Source organism: Drosophila persimilis, unplaced genomic scaffold, assembly GCF_003286085.1.
Source record: "Drosophila persimilis strain 14011-0111.01,24,50 unplaced genomic scaffold, DperRS2 tig00000000-arrow-pilon, whole genome shotgun sequence".
NCBI lineage: Eukaryota > Metazoa > Arthropoda > Insecta > Diptera > Drosophilidae > Drosophila > Drosophila persimilis.
In genome coordinates, this window is record NW_020825288.1 from 1,413,550 (window position 1) to 1,430,742 (window position 17,193).

Sequence of the window (17,193 nt, forward strand, 5' to 3'; positions counted from 1 at the left end):
AGTAGGGCTAAGAATAAAACTCAGTGATTGAATATTGATTTATGGTCTATGCTGATTTATCCGAATTATCCCAACTAAGATCTACGTTTATTTAAACACCGAACAATTTAAGAAAGAGTGAAATAGAAGTTTACTTGAGCTCGACTTACATTGTAAGCAAACCAATTGGATTGAAAGAGGTATTCTCCCTCTGGAAATGGCAGGACCTGCGTAAAGTGCCGATTGACAAAGCTCACAGGAAGCTTATCCACCAAGAGGTCATGCTGGGAATAAAAAGGATGGAATTAAAAGGAAATTTAAATACGATTAGTAGTTGTACACTCACTTCGAAGGGACAGGAATGGTTCATATTTGAATGGGCTCTGAATATATCGTGAAGGACAACAAACACTGGGTTCGGTTTTCGATTTTTCAATACCTATCAGGCATCCACAGTGATATTGTAGAGGAACGGCTTATAGCCACTGAATCGCTTGAGCAATGAAAAGTTCACCTATAAACGATAGCATCTATACACAAAAATGACTTACACAAAAATGTCTTATAAACATACTTTCACTATAGTGATGGGAATTTTATACAAATTGACTTTCAGGGACATGTACTTGTAGGTTCGATTCACCGACTTCAGATAGCAATACTCAAAATCATCGAATTCCTTATCCAGTGAAGTGCATTTGATGTTTGTAAACTCCACTTTAGAGGCGATCTAAAATACCGTTCATTATTTATAAAAGTTTCAGTAAAGATTAAGAAGATACGATACGCACTTCTCTAACTAGATATAGGAATAAAATAAGTTGAACCAGAAGAATGTACTTGGGACTCATTTTGCACTGACACACCGAAAATCAGGGCGATACGATATGTGTTCCGGACAGTTGCGGCACAGTATTAGTTGCGGAGTATTTAATGCCCATTTGGAGCAAGCGATTAAAGTGATCACATCAGATAATCCATTCCCATAGTCAGGCGTGACGGGTTTAATAAATCGATTGACAGTACTGACGAGTATTACAGCTCATAGTCGAAAGCGCACTCAGTGTACAACATTATATAGCATGGAGCCGAAATCATTGGAGGCTCGTAACAAAGGTCTTCGAAATATAAGGCAGCATCTCCCGAAAGTCTTCACGTAAAAATACGATGGTTTTACATCTGATCCGTTAATTTCGAATTTAAGAAACATATACATTTAAGTACATATATGCTTTTGGGGTCGGAAACGTTTCTTTCGGGGTGTTATTCACATTCACTTTTACCAAAGATCTAATATATGTACCTCTACCTCTAACGGGTATGCAAATCAAATTTATAGATTGTCTCGGTATAGTTCAGCTAGAGATTTCTTTATTTAGAGATAAGACTGCATTGGAAAGTAGCGATGTTTCTCAGTTTATTTCTTTAGTTTTCAAAGTTGTGGGAAAGAGTGCCATATATATCGACCTCAGCTCGATTTATACCGTAGGCATGCCAGCTGGTGTGCAGCTGATAGTCCCCATGAGGAAAGGGTAGAACTTCTGTGAATTTCTGATCAACAAACTTGGTAGAAAGCTTATCCAGCACAATATCGTGCTGCAAAGAAGGATAATTTCAAAGTGTGAATATCATATTCAGTCTGAAGGCACTTACATCGAAGGGGCATGTATGATTCATATTGGAGTGGGCCCTGAACAGCTCATGAAAGTAAGTAACGACGGGGTTTGGCTTTCGGTTGCTTAGGAATTTGCAAGCATCCACAGTAAAATTATAGAGGAATGGTTTGTAGCCGCTGAATCGCTTGAGCAGGGAAAAATTAACCTAGAACGAAATAAGCATATGTTTTTAAGTTGTTAAACAAATTTCGCAAAAATATACACACTTTGACTTTAGTGATGGGAATTTTATACAAATTCACTTTCAGCGACATGTACTTGTAGCTTCTGTTCACCGACTTCAGATAGCAATACTCAAAATCATCGAATTCCTTATCCAGGGAATTGCATTTGATGTTTGTAAACTCGAACTTGGACGCGATCTTGAATAATTGTTAATTATTGGTAAAGTTGAAGTTGATGTTCATTAAAAGTATACGCACGCCTCTCAATAGATGTAGAACGGCAAGGAGTTGAACCAGAATAATGTACCTCGAGCTCATCTTGAAAAGCAATGAAAACAGTGGCACAAGGGTATATATCCATTCGGAACAAATGATTAAAATCACATCAGATAATCCATTTCGATCCATTGAGCGCTATTGATCAATCATATATTTTAGTGCAGTGGAACAAATTGGATGTAGCTTTTGTGTATTATCTTGTAATTTATTTCGTTACGCTTGGATTGTTTTGGGTGCAAAACACTGAAAAATTATTCAAATTAAGTTTATGAGAAAGTTCCTAATACTTGACGTCATACCAAGCATACCAGTTTGATTGGATTGAAATAGATAATCCCCACCGGGAAAAAGGAAGAACTTTGGCTAATTGTTGATTAAAAAGGTTGATGGAAAGCTTTCCAATAAAATATCGAGTTGCAAATAAGGAAAATGTAAAAGAGCAAGTAAATTAGGAAGATCAGGAGTGGGACTCCCCGACTAGATATAGTACCACAAAATATTGAATGTACGTGTATATCATCTCGAAGAACAATGACGCACGAGATGGCCTATTAACTTTTTAAATAGAAAATTTAATTTAGCAAATTACGTAGTAATAAACAGATTGATATACATATGATGATCATGAACCGGCTATTACAGATTATATTCCTTAAATATACTGACGAATTCAAGTTCTAAATATCGATGGTGTTATTGATTAAAAAATTAATATCGATGCTGATATTGACTATAAAATTATTGTTATCGATGCTGTTATTGATTATTTTGTAAATATCTACACGATTTCTACATGTAATCTACTCATATATTTGGTACATTGGATCACCTTAGCAGAGACACAAGCCAAGCGATCAGAGAAGTTCCGGAAAGTTCCCGCAGATGACGCCTGTGTGTCCGCTGCAGAACAATATTCTCCCACTAAAAATCATTTAAATTAGATGATAATTTGAATTTTAATATACACTTCTGTTTGCCTTGCCCCTCCACTTGAATTCGTTCAGGAATTTTAATGACAATCTAGCAAAATGGCCATCAAGGAACGGCGCCATTTGGCTTGGCCCCGCTGCTGCGGCTGTGTGGCTGCAGTGCACTCGTTTCTATATTTTCCGACATTTGTTTTCCTTTGCTGTTTTTTGCAAAATGGAGCGGCGCCAGAGCTTAGTGGGAACTTAAGTGTGCTTATGGCTTGTAATGCACAAATAAATGCCCCGTGTGCGGGCTGGTGGTCGGCCATTGGTTATACATATATCTAAATGGATATTATGCGCACATTTCCCGACGCGGAGGCGGACTCAGACGATTCACGTTAGATAACTCAAATCGGGGCAGGAACACAGATAGCTAGATCGATAACCAGGTGAAGATAAGCATGCGGAGAGCGGCCCATGTACTCAAGGGAGGGATAGGGGACCGGGACCAGTACCCAGGCAAACAATCAATTAGAATGGCAAAATCTTTGTAAATGCAGTAAAATCCACGGAACGCAAAAAGAGCTTAAAAAGTAATTCCCAAACCAGACAAGAAGTGGAAAAAGGGAAGGAAAATCGCACCGTAACCGTACCCGTATCGCTTCGTAACGCACGGCACAGTGGGCAGCCGAAAAATGGCGATCATTCGATGAAGGGATGTGGGGAGTGCGGCCCTGAATCATGACGATCCCTATCAGTGGCCCTCGGAACACTCACTCCGCCAGTCCCCGTCATCGAGTCGGTCACGAATTGTGGCAATAAATCGATTCGAATCGCAATTGCAATTGCAATTGCAGTTTGTGTTCGTGCCTGGCCGTTGTACTTTTTATGGGTTTATAGATTTACAATGCCAGCTCGACTAGATTGCTGTTTGTTCTAGTTTACTAACGGGCTTTAAAATCAATCGATCACAATTGGGGAGTGACCACAGAGACCAGAGATATGTATGTATATGTATTTCTGGACAGTTTCAGATGGAATCTCGGCCTGACATATGCTTCCCCTCCGGCCACTGACATGCGTCGCTATTCAAACACTTGAGTAATTATGAGAGCTGGCGGCGCTTTGAATCCACTCTCTTGATCGTACGTACCCTTTGTATCCTTCAATGCAATCCAATCCCCGGATGTCGCTTAAACGGATTGCGATTGCGAGACATCAAAACAAATTGCACTCCCTCGTGGCTAGCACACAAATCTGATTAGGAAAACATTTACAAACGCAAATCGCAAGTTAGCGCCGACGTTAGGGATGAGGATTGAGGATTGAGGATGAACATGAACCCACCCCGGGTCTCATTTGATGTGTGAACTTTCAGCAGGGGCTGTGACAGGGGCATGGGCTGGTTGCTCGACTAATTTGATTGACGTCGTCGGCGGGCTAGGAAATTGTGGGAAAACGAAAACAAGCGCCCGCGCTTGGAAGAGACTCTCTCGCAGAGCGGGCCACAAGTGGCACTGTGCCATGGCTGTGGGGCAGGTAGCAGCAGCAGCATCCCAGAAACGATATCCAAACAAACCCAATTTGGTGGGCTGACAACGCCTTTGATAGATTAGCAGACAAAGCGAAAGAGGCGCGACACTGTGACACGTGACCAGGAGCAGGAGCAGGAGCAGGAGAAGGAGGAGGAGTTTGAGTGGGAGTAGGAGTAGGAGTAGGAGGCATGGACCAATGTCAAATTCGTATTCCATTTGGCTGGGGCATACAAAATTGATTTGCTTGTAGCACAAGTAAAATATTTGCCAGCGGCAGGCAGCATCCATTAAACAGCTGCTGCTATCGCTCTCGCTCTCGCTCACGTTCTCGGTTTCGGTGTCGATGTTGGGTCCTGCCTCCGTGCCAAGGCCACGTGCCAGTGGTGCACTTGCCAGCGGTTCTGTCACGTGCCAGCCGGCAAATTAAACAAGGCGCAACATGGGAAGCAAAAGTTTAACAATGCAGAAAATTGAAAAACAATCAGACGACCGAGCCGCAGCAGCGAGAAAGAGACGGCAGAAGCAGGCAGCCAGTGAAAGTTAAGTGGTGGCGTGCCATACGGAACCCAGAAGATACAGCATGCAGGATGCAGGATACAGGACCTTCTCCACCCTGCTGTTTGCCCAGAGCGCGCGTCTCCTTTCGTCTCACTTTATTTGGCCATAATTAGCTTAATGCGCACAACAAACAACCAGGAAGAGCAGGCGACGGCGAAATATCCGTGCTGGCCATGCATGTCCTTGCTGGCACTTCGCCAGGCCAGGCCAGGCCAGGGCCAGTGGGAATGCCAAAGCAAACAAATGTGGCAGCAACGTGAGGCAAGAGCAGAAGCAACAGCCAGAGCAGTCCGTAAAGTGGCTGAAAAAATTAAACCAATTGGCAAGTTGGAGACGACATGGTGATTGATGAATACTCTTATGCCAAGAAAACTGGTGCAAAATGTTGTATCATGTTGGAAAGTAAGAGCAAAGATTGGCAGAGCTTCGATGAGCTATCGTATAATGATCTTTCGTGTATCCATTGGGTCAAACAGTTCTTGTCTTGTCCAACCATAGAGAATACTTTGGCAAAGACATCCCCATAGCAGAGGCACTCCTTGAGAGAGTGCTCGTAGAAAAACAAGAACAGGGCAAACAGAATGCACGGAAAAAATTAAAATCATTAATCCCCTTAAAAGGTTCTTAATCTGTGGCTACTGCTGCTGAATTTTGTTGCTTCATTTGCCTCGCCACCCCCAGCCCCCGCTTGTCAGCCGTTGAGTTTGGTTTTTCCGCTTCTGCATTACTCATACGCAGTGTGACCACTGATGGTGCTAGTGCCAGTGCCAGTGTCAGTGCCAGGGTCCAAGTAGGAAGCCTATCAGCGCTTGGTTCTATGTCTTGTGCCCCCCTTTGTTTAGTGCCTGAGGAGAGCTGTCAATGAAGTGTCTGGCGGCTGTCAACGGGCCATCGCCATGCGACATCATCATATGACCGGCCGACCAATGTGTGCCGTGAGTCAGTGGAATCAGCTTTGGCCAACAAATGGTTTAATGAGCACCCTCTGAGGTGTCGAGTTCGATCTCCGCCAAAACGATGGCGATGACCCTGGTGGCCTCTGCCTCCGCCTCTGTCTCTGTCAGCCACTGCGATCGTAAACTGAGCAAACATTTGTGTGGTTTGCTCTGGGGCTGATTGCGTGCACTGCAATGCAAGTTTTATGGCACTCTCCATGCGATGATACGAGTGTGGGTCCGAGTGCCAGGCGAGGGCAAACAGTACGCTTTATGACAGGCAAAACTCTCGTCCGATGGCCATGCAAAAAATGGTCGTAATCAGTCGCCTCGCAAAATGTAAATAATTTCACTCCAAACCAAATTCAACGATCAGAATGGAAAGAGCCTGAGGCTGAAACAGAGACAGAAACAGTAACAGTAACCTGAAACCTGACACAAATAAAATAATAAATTTTATACGAAATTGACAAGCTGGCTTAGCTGCCGCTGATAGTGGTCACCGAGCCCATTGGGAGCTGGATAGTACTACCAATAAAGAATGCACATTGGCCAGCAGGCAGCAGCCAGCGGGCAGCAGCCAGCATACGGTAGCTGGTTTGGTAGTTCGCTGGCGGCTTACCGCGGGGCTGTAAAAGTTAAGCATTTAATTGCGAAATTAAAGACAGTCGAAGGTTGGCTGATTACTGACTGAGAGTTCCGAGGGTTCCAGTATGCTGGTATACTTTTATAATTTGTATAGTATCTACACTCCCGAACACCCCTCTCAGCACTCAACTCTCAACTCCCAGGCAAATCTAATTAATTTCCACCACCCATAATTATGGTTGAGTAGGAAAATCAAAGGAAAATAAAAGGAAAACTTATGTTCCACTTCCAGCAGAAAGAAACACAATTGCAGGCGTCGCGTCGTACTGTTAAAAAGAAAACAGAGAATAAAATAACAAAGAATTTAAATTGGAATTATTTATTTTTGCATTTTGAAAGCGTTCGCGCGTGTCAAGGATTTCTCACGCGCGGTGTCACTCCCTCCGCTCTATATATAGTATCTCTCTCTTTCTCAGTCAACCCCTGAGCAGAAAGACCCTCCTCGTACAGCTCCCACCCTTTGGCTTGCAAAAAAGCAGAGCCTCAGCTTTTGGCATTTTAATTTGAAAATATAAAAATAACAAAGAGCTCAGGCATATTCAAATGTCAAAGTCTCCCTCCCACTCGAACCCACAGGAAAAATCGGTCGGTATCGCAGATATGCGAATACGGTCGTATGTCTGTGTGTTCATGTATTTGTATTTGTGGCGGCCAGACCCCATGGAAACAAACATTGGACTCCCTTCTCGATGAAGTCTAAGAGCAGAGCTCTTGCAATATCCAGAGTTCATCGATGCTTCAATTAATTGGAAAATCACATTCCATATCGAGGAACAGTCCTCTCCTTTTAATAAAGATTAAGAATAGGTATTCATGAGAAAAGTCACTGTGCAGTGTAGCAATTTGGAGTCGATTAAAATATATGATTGGAGCACAGTGTTCATTTCAACCCTAACTCCCTTAAATAGGTATTTCACACATTAAATGTGTCAAGGTCACGCCAGGCTAAGGTCATGGAGAGCATTGCGTTTGAGAACTTCCAAAATCTATTTTCACTAAGGATCAATTGAACAAACAAGATAACCCGGGCCTGAGCTGATCCACCAAGGCACTGCCCGTACTGCCCTTTGCCCATTGAGGAAGGTTCCGAAGCCTTTCCCACGCCCACCCTCTGGAAGAGCAGTAGTAAGCCCAAGACATCATCTCGTAATCCTAAACCAAATACAATACAGTCCCCCTCTTGAAGGAAGGGACTGCCGTGAGAATCTGAGAGAGAACAGGCACCTGCCTGTCCATGGAATATGGTAAATACTCGTACCTTCCCGTTGTCTGATGGATATAAATCGGTAATCATACATTCTTAGGCCGCATCAACGTCGGACGGAACTTCATCGGGGGGCCGTAGTTTTGATCCGGGGGGCTTACGCCGCTGAACCACTGGACTAAGGCAGTCCAATATTTCTCACGTTCCGTTCCGTTCCGACAGATCGGACATATGGCTGGGGAATACGCATCAGGAGGGATATGGATCGGTGGGGGCGAGGCGATAGACGGCGACGGACGACCGACGACCGACGACGAGCGACGCCCGACGCCCGACCGTGTCTACTGTTGGATATATGTACATAGTCACCCAGTCGACTCCTACTGCCACTCCCACACTCCCACAGAGTACGAGTGCGGCTGCTGTCTTTCGGCTGCTATAAATCATAAGCAAACATTTTGATATTGTAATCCCCATTTTAATCCGTGCGCATAAAAAGCCAAAAATCAAACTTTTCGACATGGGCGGCGGTGTCTATGATGTTCTGTGGGCCCTGGGCCTTTGGGCCTGCAGTTCGTTTGCTTTGTTAGTTTTTTTCGTTGTTTTTCGCTCGTTTCCCCCAAAAAAATTGATGGATTACCTTGGCCCCCGCTCCCGTTTGGCCTGCGATAAGGATTCCTTAGCTTCTGGTTTGCCACCGCCGCTGATGATGATGTTTCTTTGTTGATTTATTAATTAATTATGTGCGGAGGGAAACTGCGTCACTGGCCCCGACTCCCGGATATCGGAGGAGTATCGATAATAGTGCTAATAGGGCGCGATAACTTCGATTCCATGGCCGAGATCGGCCCTTTCGTCGGCCCTTTTCAACTGCGGCAAGGCAACGGGGCGGCAACAGTTGAAAGAAAGCCTTTTCGTGGTGCCTCCTCTGTCTCTGGCTCTTCGCCATGTTTGATGATGACTTTTGGTGGGCCACCACCCATGCGGTGGATCCCTGCTGTCTGATGTGCAACCACCTTTGAAGTCGTTCCGGCAGAAGGTTGAGCAATCCATTGGATTGGGAAAGCGGAAGAAAGCTCTTGGACAGCATATCCATCTATGGATGTACCCTATTCTCTTCCACATCCAATTATAATTACTGCAGATAAGAGTTCTCACTGTGCAGATATATCAATTTGATGTCGGCATAAACAGTTGTACGCACCCTTAATTGATTTTGTCTGGCTTACTATCTTCGATATCCAATTTCCATCTCGAATAGACCTCCCCAACATCCACTAGCGCTCTCCCACTCCACCAAGAGCTTCCCCCATCCTTCGCCTTGGTATCCAGCTCCTCGAGAGGAAATTACTGACGATTCAATTCCGAACAGCTGTTTGTCTTGGGACTGTCCCAAAAGCGAGGAAATGCAACAGCCCGAAGGGGAACCTCGCTTTCGTCCTGCTGCTCCTGGTTCTCGTCCTTCTCCTTCTCCCTGCTCGCTGCCTGGGGAAATGTGTGTGCGGCCTTTGCGCATGTAGCACGCAACCCTCGAGGCCACACCCCTGGCTATCAGAAGGCGGGGCCTTGGAGTAGCGAGTCACCGCCGAAGCGGACCAATCGGAGCCGCCCGAGCCACCAGCGAGTGGTTGAGTGCAGCGTGGAGTGGCTGGAGATAAGCGGGGGGAGTGTGGGACGGCCCCGGACTGTTGCCCGGAGTGCGTGCGTGAGCAGAGTCCGGGACCGGGACCGGGACTGGGTCCGGGTCCTGGCTGCAGGAGCAAACCACCACGTGCCGTGCATAAATCGGCCAGCAATCGATGTAACTTTTGCCAGAGTCGAGTGTCCTCTCACAGCAGGGACCAGGGCCCGGGGGCGAGGAGACAAATGTCATCATATTTTTCCACGTTCCGAAATTATGCGGCTCCTTGGACCCCAGCGTCCGTCCAGGCTGCATCCTACGTACACGTAGACGATGTGTGTCGCTTAATTTGTTTGGCCTGCTCCGGCTCCGGCTCCTGTCTGATGCCCTGCTTCCGTTGCTGTTCCTGTTCTCGTTCCTCATCCTGTTTCTTTTCCTATCGCTCTCTCTCTCTCTTTCTCTTTTTTTTTGTGTCGCGTCCGGCATATGGATGCGACATCAGGAGAGAGCGCCGATCCCCGGCCCCCGACCACCGACCCCCAACCCGACACCGTACCGACACCGTTCCGACTTTGTTACAAGTACTTTACGGTAATGAAGGATTTTCGCTTGAGCATCCTCTAACAGAAATTAATTTAAATCGATATGCTGCTGGCTCGATGCTGGAGAGGATGCTGGAGAATGGAGCTCCGTCTGACTCCAGGCTCCTGCTCCTGTTCTTTATTAATTAGCATCGTAATTTATTTTGGCGGTTTGATTGAATTGTAGGTGTAGTCCGCAGACCCCATACCTATCCTATTCCATTCCATCCCAGATGATGCACTGAGTCAAGATTCTGCGTGGCTCTGACATGGCCAATGTCAACAAGGACATGCCACACACACACACACACACACACACACACAGAATATCCCCTTTCACTTCCCATTTTCTGTGAGCGTGTGTTTGTATAGTTTATTGACTGCTTGAGAGGGAAGTGCTTTCCATAGAGAAACGGAGAGATTTTTCGCTAAGGAATGTAAGACTGGCCGCAAATCCTGAAAATTGACTTCGTGGCAAGGACAGTGGTATAGAGAATGCGAGAGAGCGAGGGAGAGAGAGAGAGGGGTTGAGTGGCGGCAGGAAATCAATGCCGCCATTTTGCGAAAGAGTTGCCAGAATCTGCTTGAGGGAGCAGTGGCAGAGCACCCGGAGAACTGCGTGGCTTCCTCTCCATCATAAGGCATACAAAATTAGTTCAGTTTTCGATGGGGCCGGGGAGGGAATATCACAGGGAAGTCAGAACGGAGTACGGGAAATGGGGGAGCATTACGCCGTGGATTGGGGCCACGTCTTTGTTGTTGTCGCATCGCATCGCATCGCACACTCCCTACCACGCACCATCGTATTTCATTTCGTCATGTTTCGGGATTAGGCCGGATTAGTTTGGCGACTGAGCAATGGCTCTGTCCTGAACTTTTCAACTGCCTCTGTCGCTGTCTCTGTCGTTGTCGCTGCCTCTGAACTTTTTGGTAGTTGCTTAAAAAAGAGATTGGTAAAGGGATTGGGGCGAAAAAGGTAGGGAATGGGAAATGTGACGACAACAAGGGCGCGGATGTGGATGTGGATGTGAATGCGTACGCGTACGCGAATGTGAATGTGAATGTAGATATAAATGTGGAGGGGAATGGGTACTGGGTCTTGGTGCCGGAGAATGTGGCTCCGACTCGTAAAGCTGCTTCTTTTATATAGGGAGACATTTCCCTGCGGATGCGACACTTTCACCGCCTTTGCATTTCAATTTCTTGAGGTGCGTGCGACTTCTTGAATGTTCGGCATTAGCATTTTCCTTCTCCGGGCATCAAAGGATGATGAGAGGACGCAGATGAGTTGGCTCTCTCCCACACCCCATTGCCGATACAGTCCACGGCACGTAGACACCATCTATAAGGTGAGGCGCCATTTTGTTCCGCATAGATAACGTGGGTGGAGCAGCAACCACTGCCAATCCGCTCCAGTTTTTTCGGTATCGGAAAGTCGAAAGTCTAATTTCGGTTTCTCTTATAATTGAAATTGCCCCCTGACTAAGTCCCTTCGCACCAGTGGCAGTCCCACAAATAGATATCGTGTCATCAATGGTAAAAGTAGCGTTGATTATGGGGATTTGCCAGGGGATGACTACTGGGGGCAGGCTGCGATGTAATTACACGACACTCGCACACGCAGAGGGATCGCATAATCATAAACAGAAATTCCCATGGGGATAACCCTTTGAACAGGTGCTGGCTGGTGAGTGGATGATTGGCAGTAAAAGTAAAAAGTTCCGGCCTAGCCCTTGGACCTTGCACCCCACCCCACACCACACCACACCAGGGCGGCAGCGACAGCACTTCCTTCACCCGGAAAATGTGCAGAGGGTTGAAGTACGCCCGCCGTCCACTCGTTGCCTTGTGCCTGTGCCCCATCGAGTGGGTGGATCGCACAAGTGTGCTTGCGACTTATGGCTTATGTAACATTTTGCAGGTGAATTTGTATCTGGGGAACTGCAGTTCAAAGCGCATTCGCCGCCCCAGCAACTCGAGCTGGTCTCAAGTGGGGGCTGTTCCTCTCAAGGGCCTCCGCTCAACTCGATTACTGTACTGTAATGACGCTGCTCTGCTCTGCTCTGTCGCACGTTCGTGGATAGTGTCTGAGCAAGTAGTTACAACAATGTGAAAAGAGAGACTTTTCCAATTAAAGTTTTCAATGGGAAATACTCGTCCCAATACGCTGACGGAAATCGAATTTACTTTCAAGTTTTCGCGTTGAATTTTAGGAGCTGCTGTAATGTCGTATAATAGATAATCAAATCTGTCTGTTCTGTGTGTGTTTTTTCCTGAATTTACAGAGTATTTTCAAGCCTTCGGAGCTCAAGGACATAATCTAGTCCCCAACAAACCCGGAGCCCAGATCATTAATTGAACTCACATAAAAATGATTAGTGTACCCATGCCCATAGAAAAGTATATCAATTTGCTCCTGTATAGCATCTCTGAATACAAGGATATAAATTGAAGAACTTTTCCTGCTTCAGAGACTCTCCGCATGACCCTTTATCCTATAAGCGCGCCCATCCTCCGCCGAGAACCCCTCTCTTCTGCTGCCCCGCGTTTTCCGTGCCACTTGAGGCAGGCAAATGCGAAATAAAAACGAAAATTATGAACTGCACAAAAGCTGTTGTGAATTTTAATAAATTTTGTTTCGCCCTTGGATATGTGTTTTCCCTTGTTGTATCTTTCGGGAAAGTATCTGCCGCAGTTGGCAGAGCAGAGAAGTCAGAGAAGATACTACAAAAAAAGGTACACACACACACACACATACACATACAAAATGAGGAATACGTCAAAAGGAACAGTTATTTATTTATTTGTGCGCAATCACAGAGCCAGAGCTACACCCTCTGTAAACGCCCCAAGCAGCATCCCATAGCATACGATACCATTCCATTCTTTTCGAAAGGGGCACTACAATGGCGCGGCGTCTAACGCAGAATAATGGGATAACAAAACGCCCTTGACACCCAGTAAAAAGACAGCCAGCCCTCACAAAGTGGGCGCCAGAGAGCAGGCCAGGGCATGGCAAGGCAGGGAAGAGGGGAGGAGAGTAGCCTTATTATTATGAACATTGTGGGCTCTCACAGCACGTAGCAATCGTACAAGAGAGAATGGGTGGAGGGGTGGAGTGGTAGTGTGGTGGAGGGGGATGCCGCACAAAGGACCAACACAGCACACACAAAAGTACAAATCAAACCCTCTCGAGAACGGCCGAAATAGCAGAAAGAGTGAGGTAGCTGCAGATAGAGAGAGAGGGAAAGACAGAGAGACCGAGTGAGTGCGCGCGCAGTGGAAGGGAAGAGCAATGGCGCACTGTAAACATGTGGTGTGAGGAGGGGTGCCGAGTACTGCTGCCAGCGACAGAGATACAGAGAGAGAGAGAGAGAGAGAGAGAGCGAGAGTGAGCGAGTAGTGGCACACATCTTTGGGGGTGTGTTCTAGCAACACTGAACGGTGCTTGTCTCTCGCTCCCACTCCCGTTTGGGCCGAGCACACTCGCTACTCGCTGAACGGCAAGACCATCTCCCTCTCCCTCCCACTCTCGCACTCGCACACAGATAAGATAGCAGATAGAAGCGTACGTACTCGTATCGCCGCCCGATCCGATTCCGCGCCAGTTGGGAAAATCAAATTCCGTTATTCAGTTCAGTCAGTCGCCGTGTCCGAACGCTTGCTGCCGTGTATCTGTATCTTTTGCGTGTGTGCCCGAGCCCGTGCCCGTACCCGTGCCCCGTGAGTGCGTGTGTGTGCAGCCCCTGCTGCCACTGCCACTGCCATTGTCACTGCACCGTTAGCAACCCCAGGGCCCGGCCCGGTAGTCGGTAGTCGTCTGTAGTCGTGCCCCCCTCTACCACAGGTTGACGCACTTTTACTCGCTGCTGTTCGTCGCTGCTGCCTGCCTGCCTGCCGCCGTCGTATCCAACAGATACTTTTGCGTGCGCTTTCGAATTCGTTTTCAATTCAGCCACGTCCTGTTACGGGTGCAGACGCGTTGCTTCCGTTTTTAGAGTGCCACAATCCACAGCCAAAGTTGCTTCCTGTTCCGCACAGATACACAGATACTTACCCTAATTACGCGTCGGATTAAGTTATTAAAACGGATTTAGAATCAACAGTCGGCGACGACCGCAAAAAACGAGTCCAATCACAGAGCAAATCCAATCGAATCCCAGCCAGAGCCACAGCCAGTGCCAGTGCCCCCCGCGAGTGTCTGTTTGTTTGTGGATCCCCGTGTGTGTCCGTGCGTTGGGCATCAAAGTCGCATTAAAAACATATCCCCCAGTTACTTAAAATTAATCACTAACATAATCACTGGGACTTTTACTGATTTGATCCGATCCGATCCGTTCCGCACTGACTCCCAGCCAGCAGCCGCGTGTGCGAAAACTATAAACGGCTCTATTAAATGCTCTTTCGCATTTGATTGGCGCTTCAACACCCTGCTCTGGCAGAAAACTGACATCAATCTGTTGCAACAACAGAGATCATCAACAGCTACCCCACGATTTATAGCCACCCACGCGAACATATCCCGAAGATTTCCGTGTAAAGTCTCCAAATGAAACTGAAAGCGATTTGATTTATTGCCAGTGCCCACGACTTTTCCACCCGAGAAAAGCTCCACTGAACCACAGCCGACACGACAGCCAAAGGTCCGCTCTCGATCTCGATTCCGATTCCGATCGATCGATCCGCTATAGCGCCGACGGAAGTTTGTTCCAGTTGCAGTTCCCGCCGATCGTACGGCCACCCCCAAGTGGATTAATTGAATTCTTTTCCCAAAAATCAGAGGTGAGCATATTGGATAGTGGTATACGAATTATATATGTTTGATCTTGGGTATATATGTATATTGTGTAGATCGCAGATGTGTACTGAATTTGATTCTCTTCCTTAAGTAGGACAATACAATCCTATATTCATTCATCTTGAATTGCCATCGAATTGCCATCGAAAATACACCCAGAATAGTTGTGAGAGCAAATGGTATAGAGCAAAACATATACAATTCAGGGAACTGCCCTGATATAAGATAGAAATACCAAAAGTTGCTTTTACAAATGACCCCAAATTCAGGAACTTCTCAGGTTTCGTTCCAAATAATGTCTACATTCTATCTCTCAGAATAATATATTAATTATTCCTTGAGAAACCATAAAATAATCGATGCAATTACCATCAGATCTATATATTTGAACGCCTACGGCTGTTTTAAGCCTTCCCTAACATATACCATGGATTCAGTAAATAATATAAAATCAGAAGGTAGAAAGCCCCCGACAGATTCTCTGCAGATCAACTCTATTGTGTCATCACACAAAAAACTTTCTAAGTAAATTGTTTCCTAGGAAGCTAAGCCTTTGGGTAAGCCTATGTCAATACAGCTGATGCCTGGAAAACATGTTTTCGATAAGTGAGAAAGTTTAGGGCTTCCCCATATAAGAGATCACGACGAGATGGCCAAAGCCGAGCCTCCCATAAAGCGAGTGTTGATCAAGGAATTACTGCCTGCTGAACACTTTTGTCCGACTCTCGCGTCGCGCATAAATCATCTCGGAATTGCAGCCATAAAGCGCCTCACGTTCGGGCCACATCCCGACTCTCGAATCTCGAATGGGGGCCTCTCTGTGGGTTGGAGGACAGAATGCTTCCAAAAATTAGAGGGAGACGGTGGCGGTGACTGTGCAAAGTGGTTTGGTTCGGTAATGGCAGTGCCAACGGCCCATTGACGTCACCTAAACAATTAAGATCTTTTTGTGGGGGGCAAACAAGGCATGGAAAAAACCTAAGTACATACAGTACTAGCACTGCCAGGAAGGTGGAGGTGGAGGTGGAGCTGGAGCCGAAAGTAAAACTGAATTTGAATAAAATAATAAAATTAAATGGGAATAAACGCAAGTGGAAAGTCTCGGCGAAACATAGGAGAATCGTGCCTTGCCACCTTCTTCGCAGAGGAAACACCATCGGGCAGGGCATGGCCATACATGCGATAGTATACATAGGTAGTAAAGCCGCGAGATCTCTGTGGCAATAAAGCGACATAAAATAATTTGTGGCATTCTTTGTCTTGGCGAATCATTATGTAAATAAATTCTCACTTTTGAAATAAAATGACGGGGCAGAAATAGAATATATTATACGAATGTGTGTGCATCATAAAAAGAGGAAAGAATGCCCCGAGAACAATGCCTCTGACGGCTGGCACTTTGAACTGGCAACCGAAATTATTTATTAGACACTGCGGCAGATAATTTAGCCAGAAATTGTGCCGCAGCAGCATGTGGCATGCCATAGCAAAAACACGTAGCGACGTGGCAATATTTGCGGGGGCAAATAACAATAATAATCATGCAATAAATACCCATAACAATAAATGCAGAAACTTTTCATTTCAACAGATGACCCATCACCGCGTCGGCCATAAATTTGGCCTCAAGTGGGAAATGATTGTATGTTTTGTGGGGACAACCGCAAATGGATTTAATATTACAGCCGCACTAATCCACTGGGGATCAAGTGGAGATCAAGCGGCATTATCAAGTATAAATTATCCATTGCCCACCCACACCTCCGTGTCCGAAATCAAAGTCACATCTGCAACAGCAATCGAAAGTGACAGCTCAAGCAAATTGGGGCCTAAAGTATTCGAATTTAATTTCAAATTAAACTCTTTTTCAATTGCGAATTTATGCGGGTTATGGGTTATGGTTCGGGTTCTTCATTAGATTCAGGCACACACACGCACACACGGAGAGACTGTGTTTACAGTCGTTTACCTTTAAATGTGGCTTTTATTCTGTTGTGATTGAGATTAGATAACCATTTATTGCAACGTTCTGTTCTGTTCTGTTCTGTTCGGTTCGGTTTTGGTTCTGTTTCGTTTGGTTTGCCTTGATAGCTGTACGGTTACGGGTATGGCTACGGGAGAGTGGCCCGATATCGGGAGTGGAGTGTCTGGTAGGGTGGAGGGTCTCGTTCTCTCTCCTACTGTCTTTCCGCGAAGGAGTCGCTAATTGATTTACGATCATTTATGGCTATTTTCGGGCTACTGTCAATGGGTGGTTTCTTTAGTTTTAAAGAATTTATTAGATGCCCTGACAAGGTATTTATC

General features: G+C 46.0%; 2 protein-coding genes across 2 annotated transcripts; both read right to left on the reverse strand.

The window, feature by feature from the left end:
* Nucleotides 1-107: 107 nt before the first annotated feature.
* Nucleotides 108-830, reverse strand: LOC6595061. The gene is given in 4 exon segments (XM_026995437.1): nt 108-263; nt 326-493; nt 554-709; nt 807-830. Coding segments are annotated over 4 exon segments (504 nt in total).
* Nucleotides 831-1,404: 574 nt separating this feature from the next.
* Nucleotides 1,405-2,137, reverse strand: LOC6595060. Its single transcript, XM_002020378.2, has 4 exons — nt 2,078-2,137; nt 1,862-2,017; nt 1,633-1,800; nt 1,405-1,575 (listed from the first exon to the last, which is right to left on the reverse strand). The coding sequence occupies exons 1-4, from the start codon at nt 2,135-2,137 to the stop codon at nt 1,405-1,407; spliced, it is 555 nt and encodes a 184-aa protein (XP_002020414.2).
* Nucleotides 2,138-17,193: the final 15,056 nt, after the last annotated feature.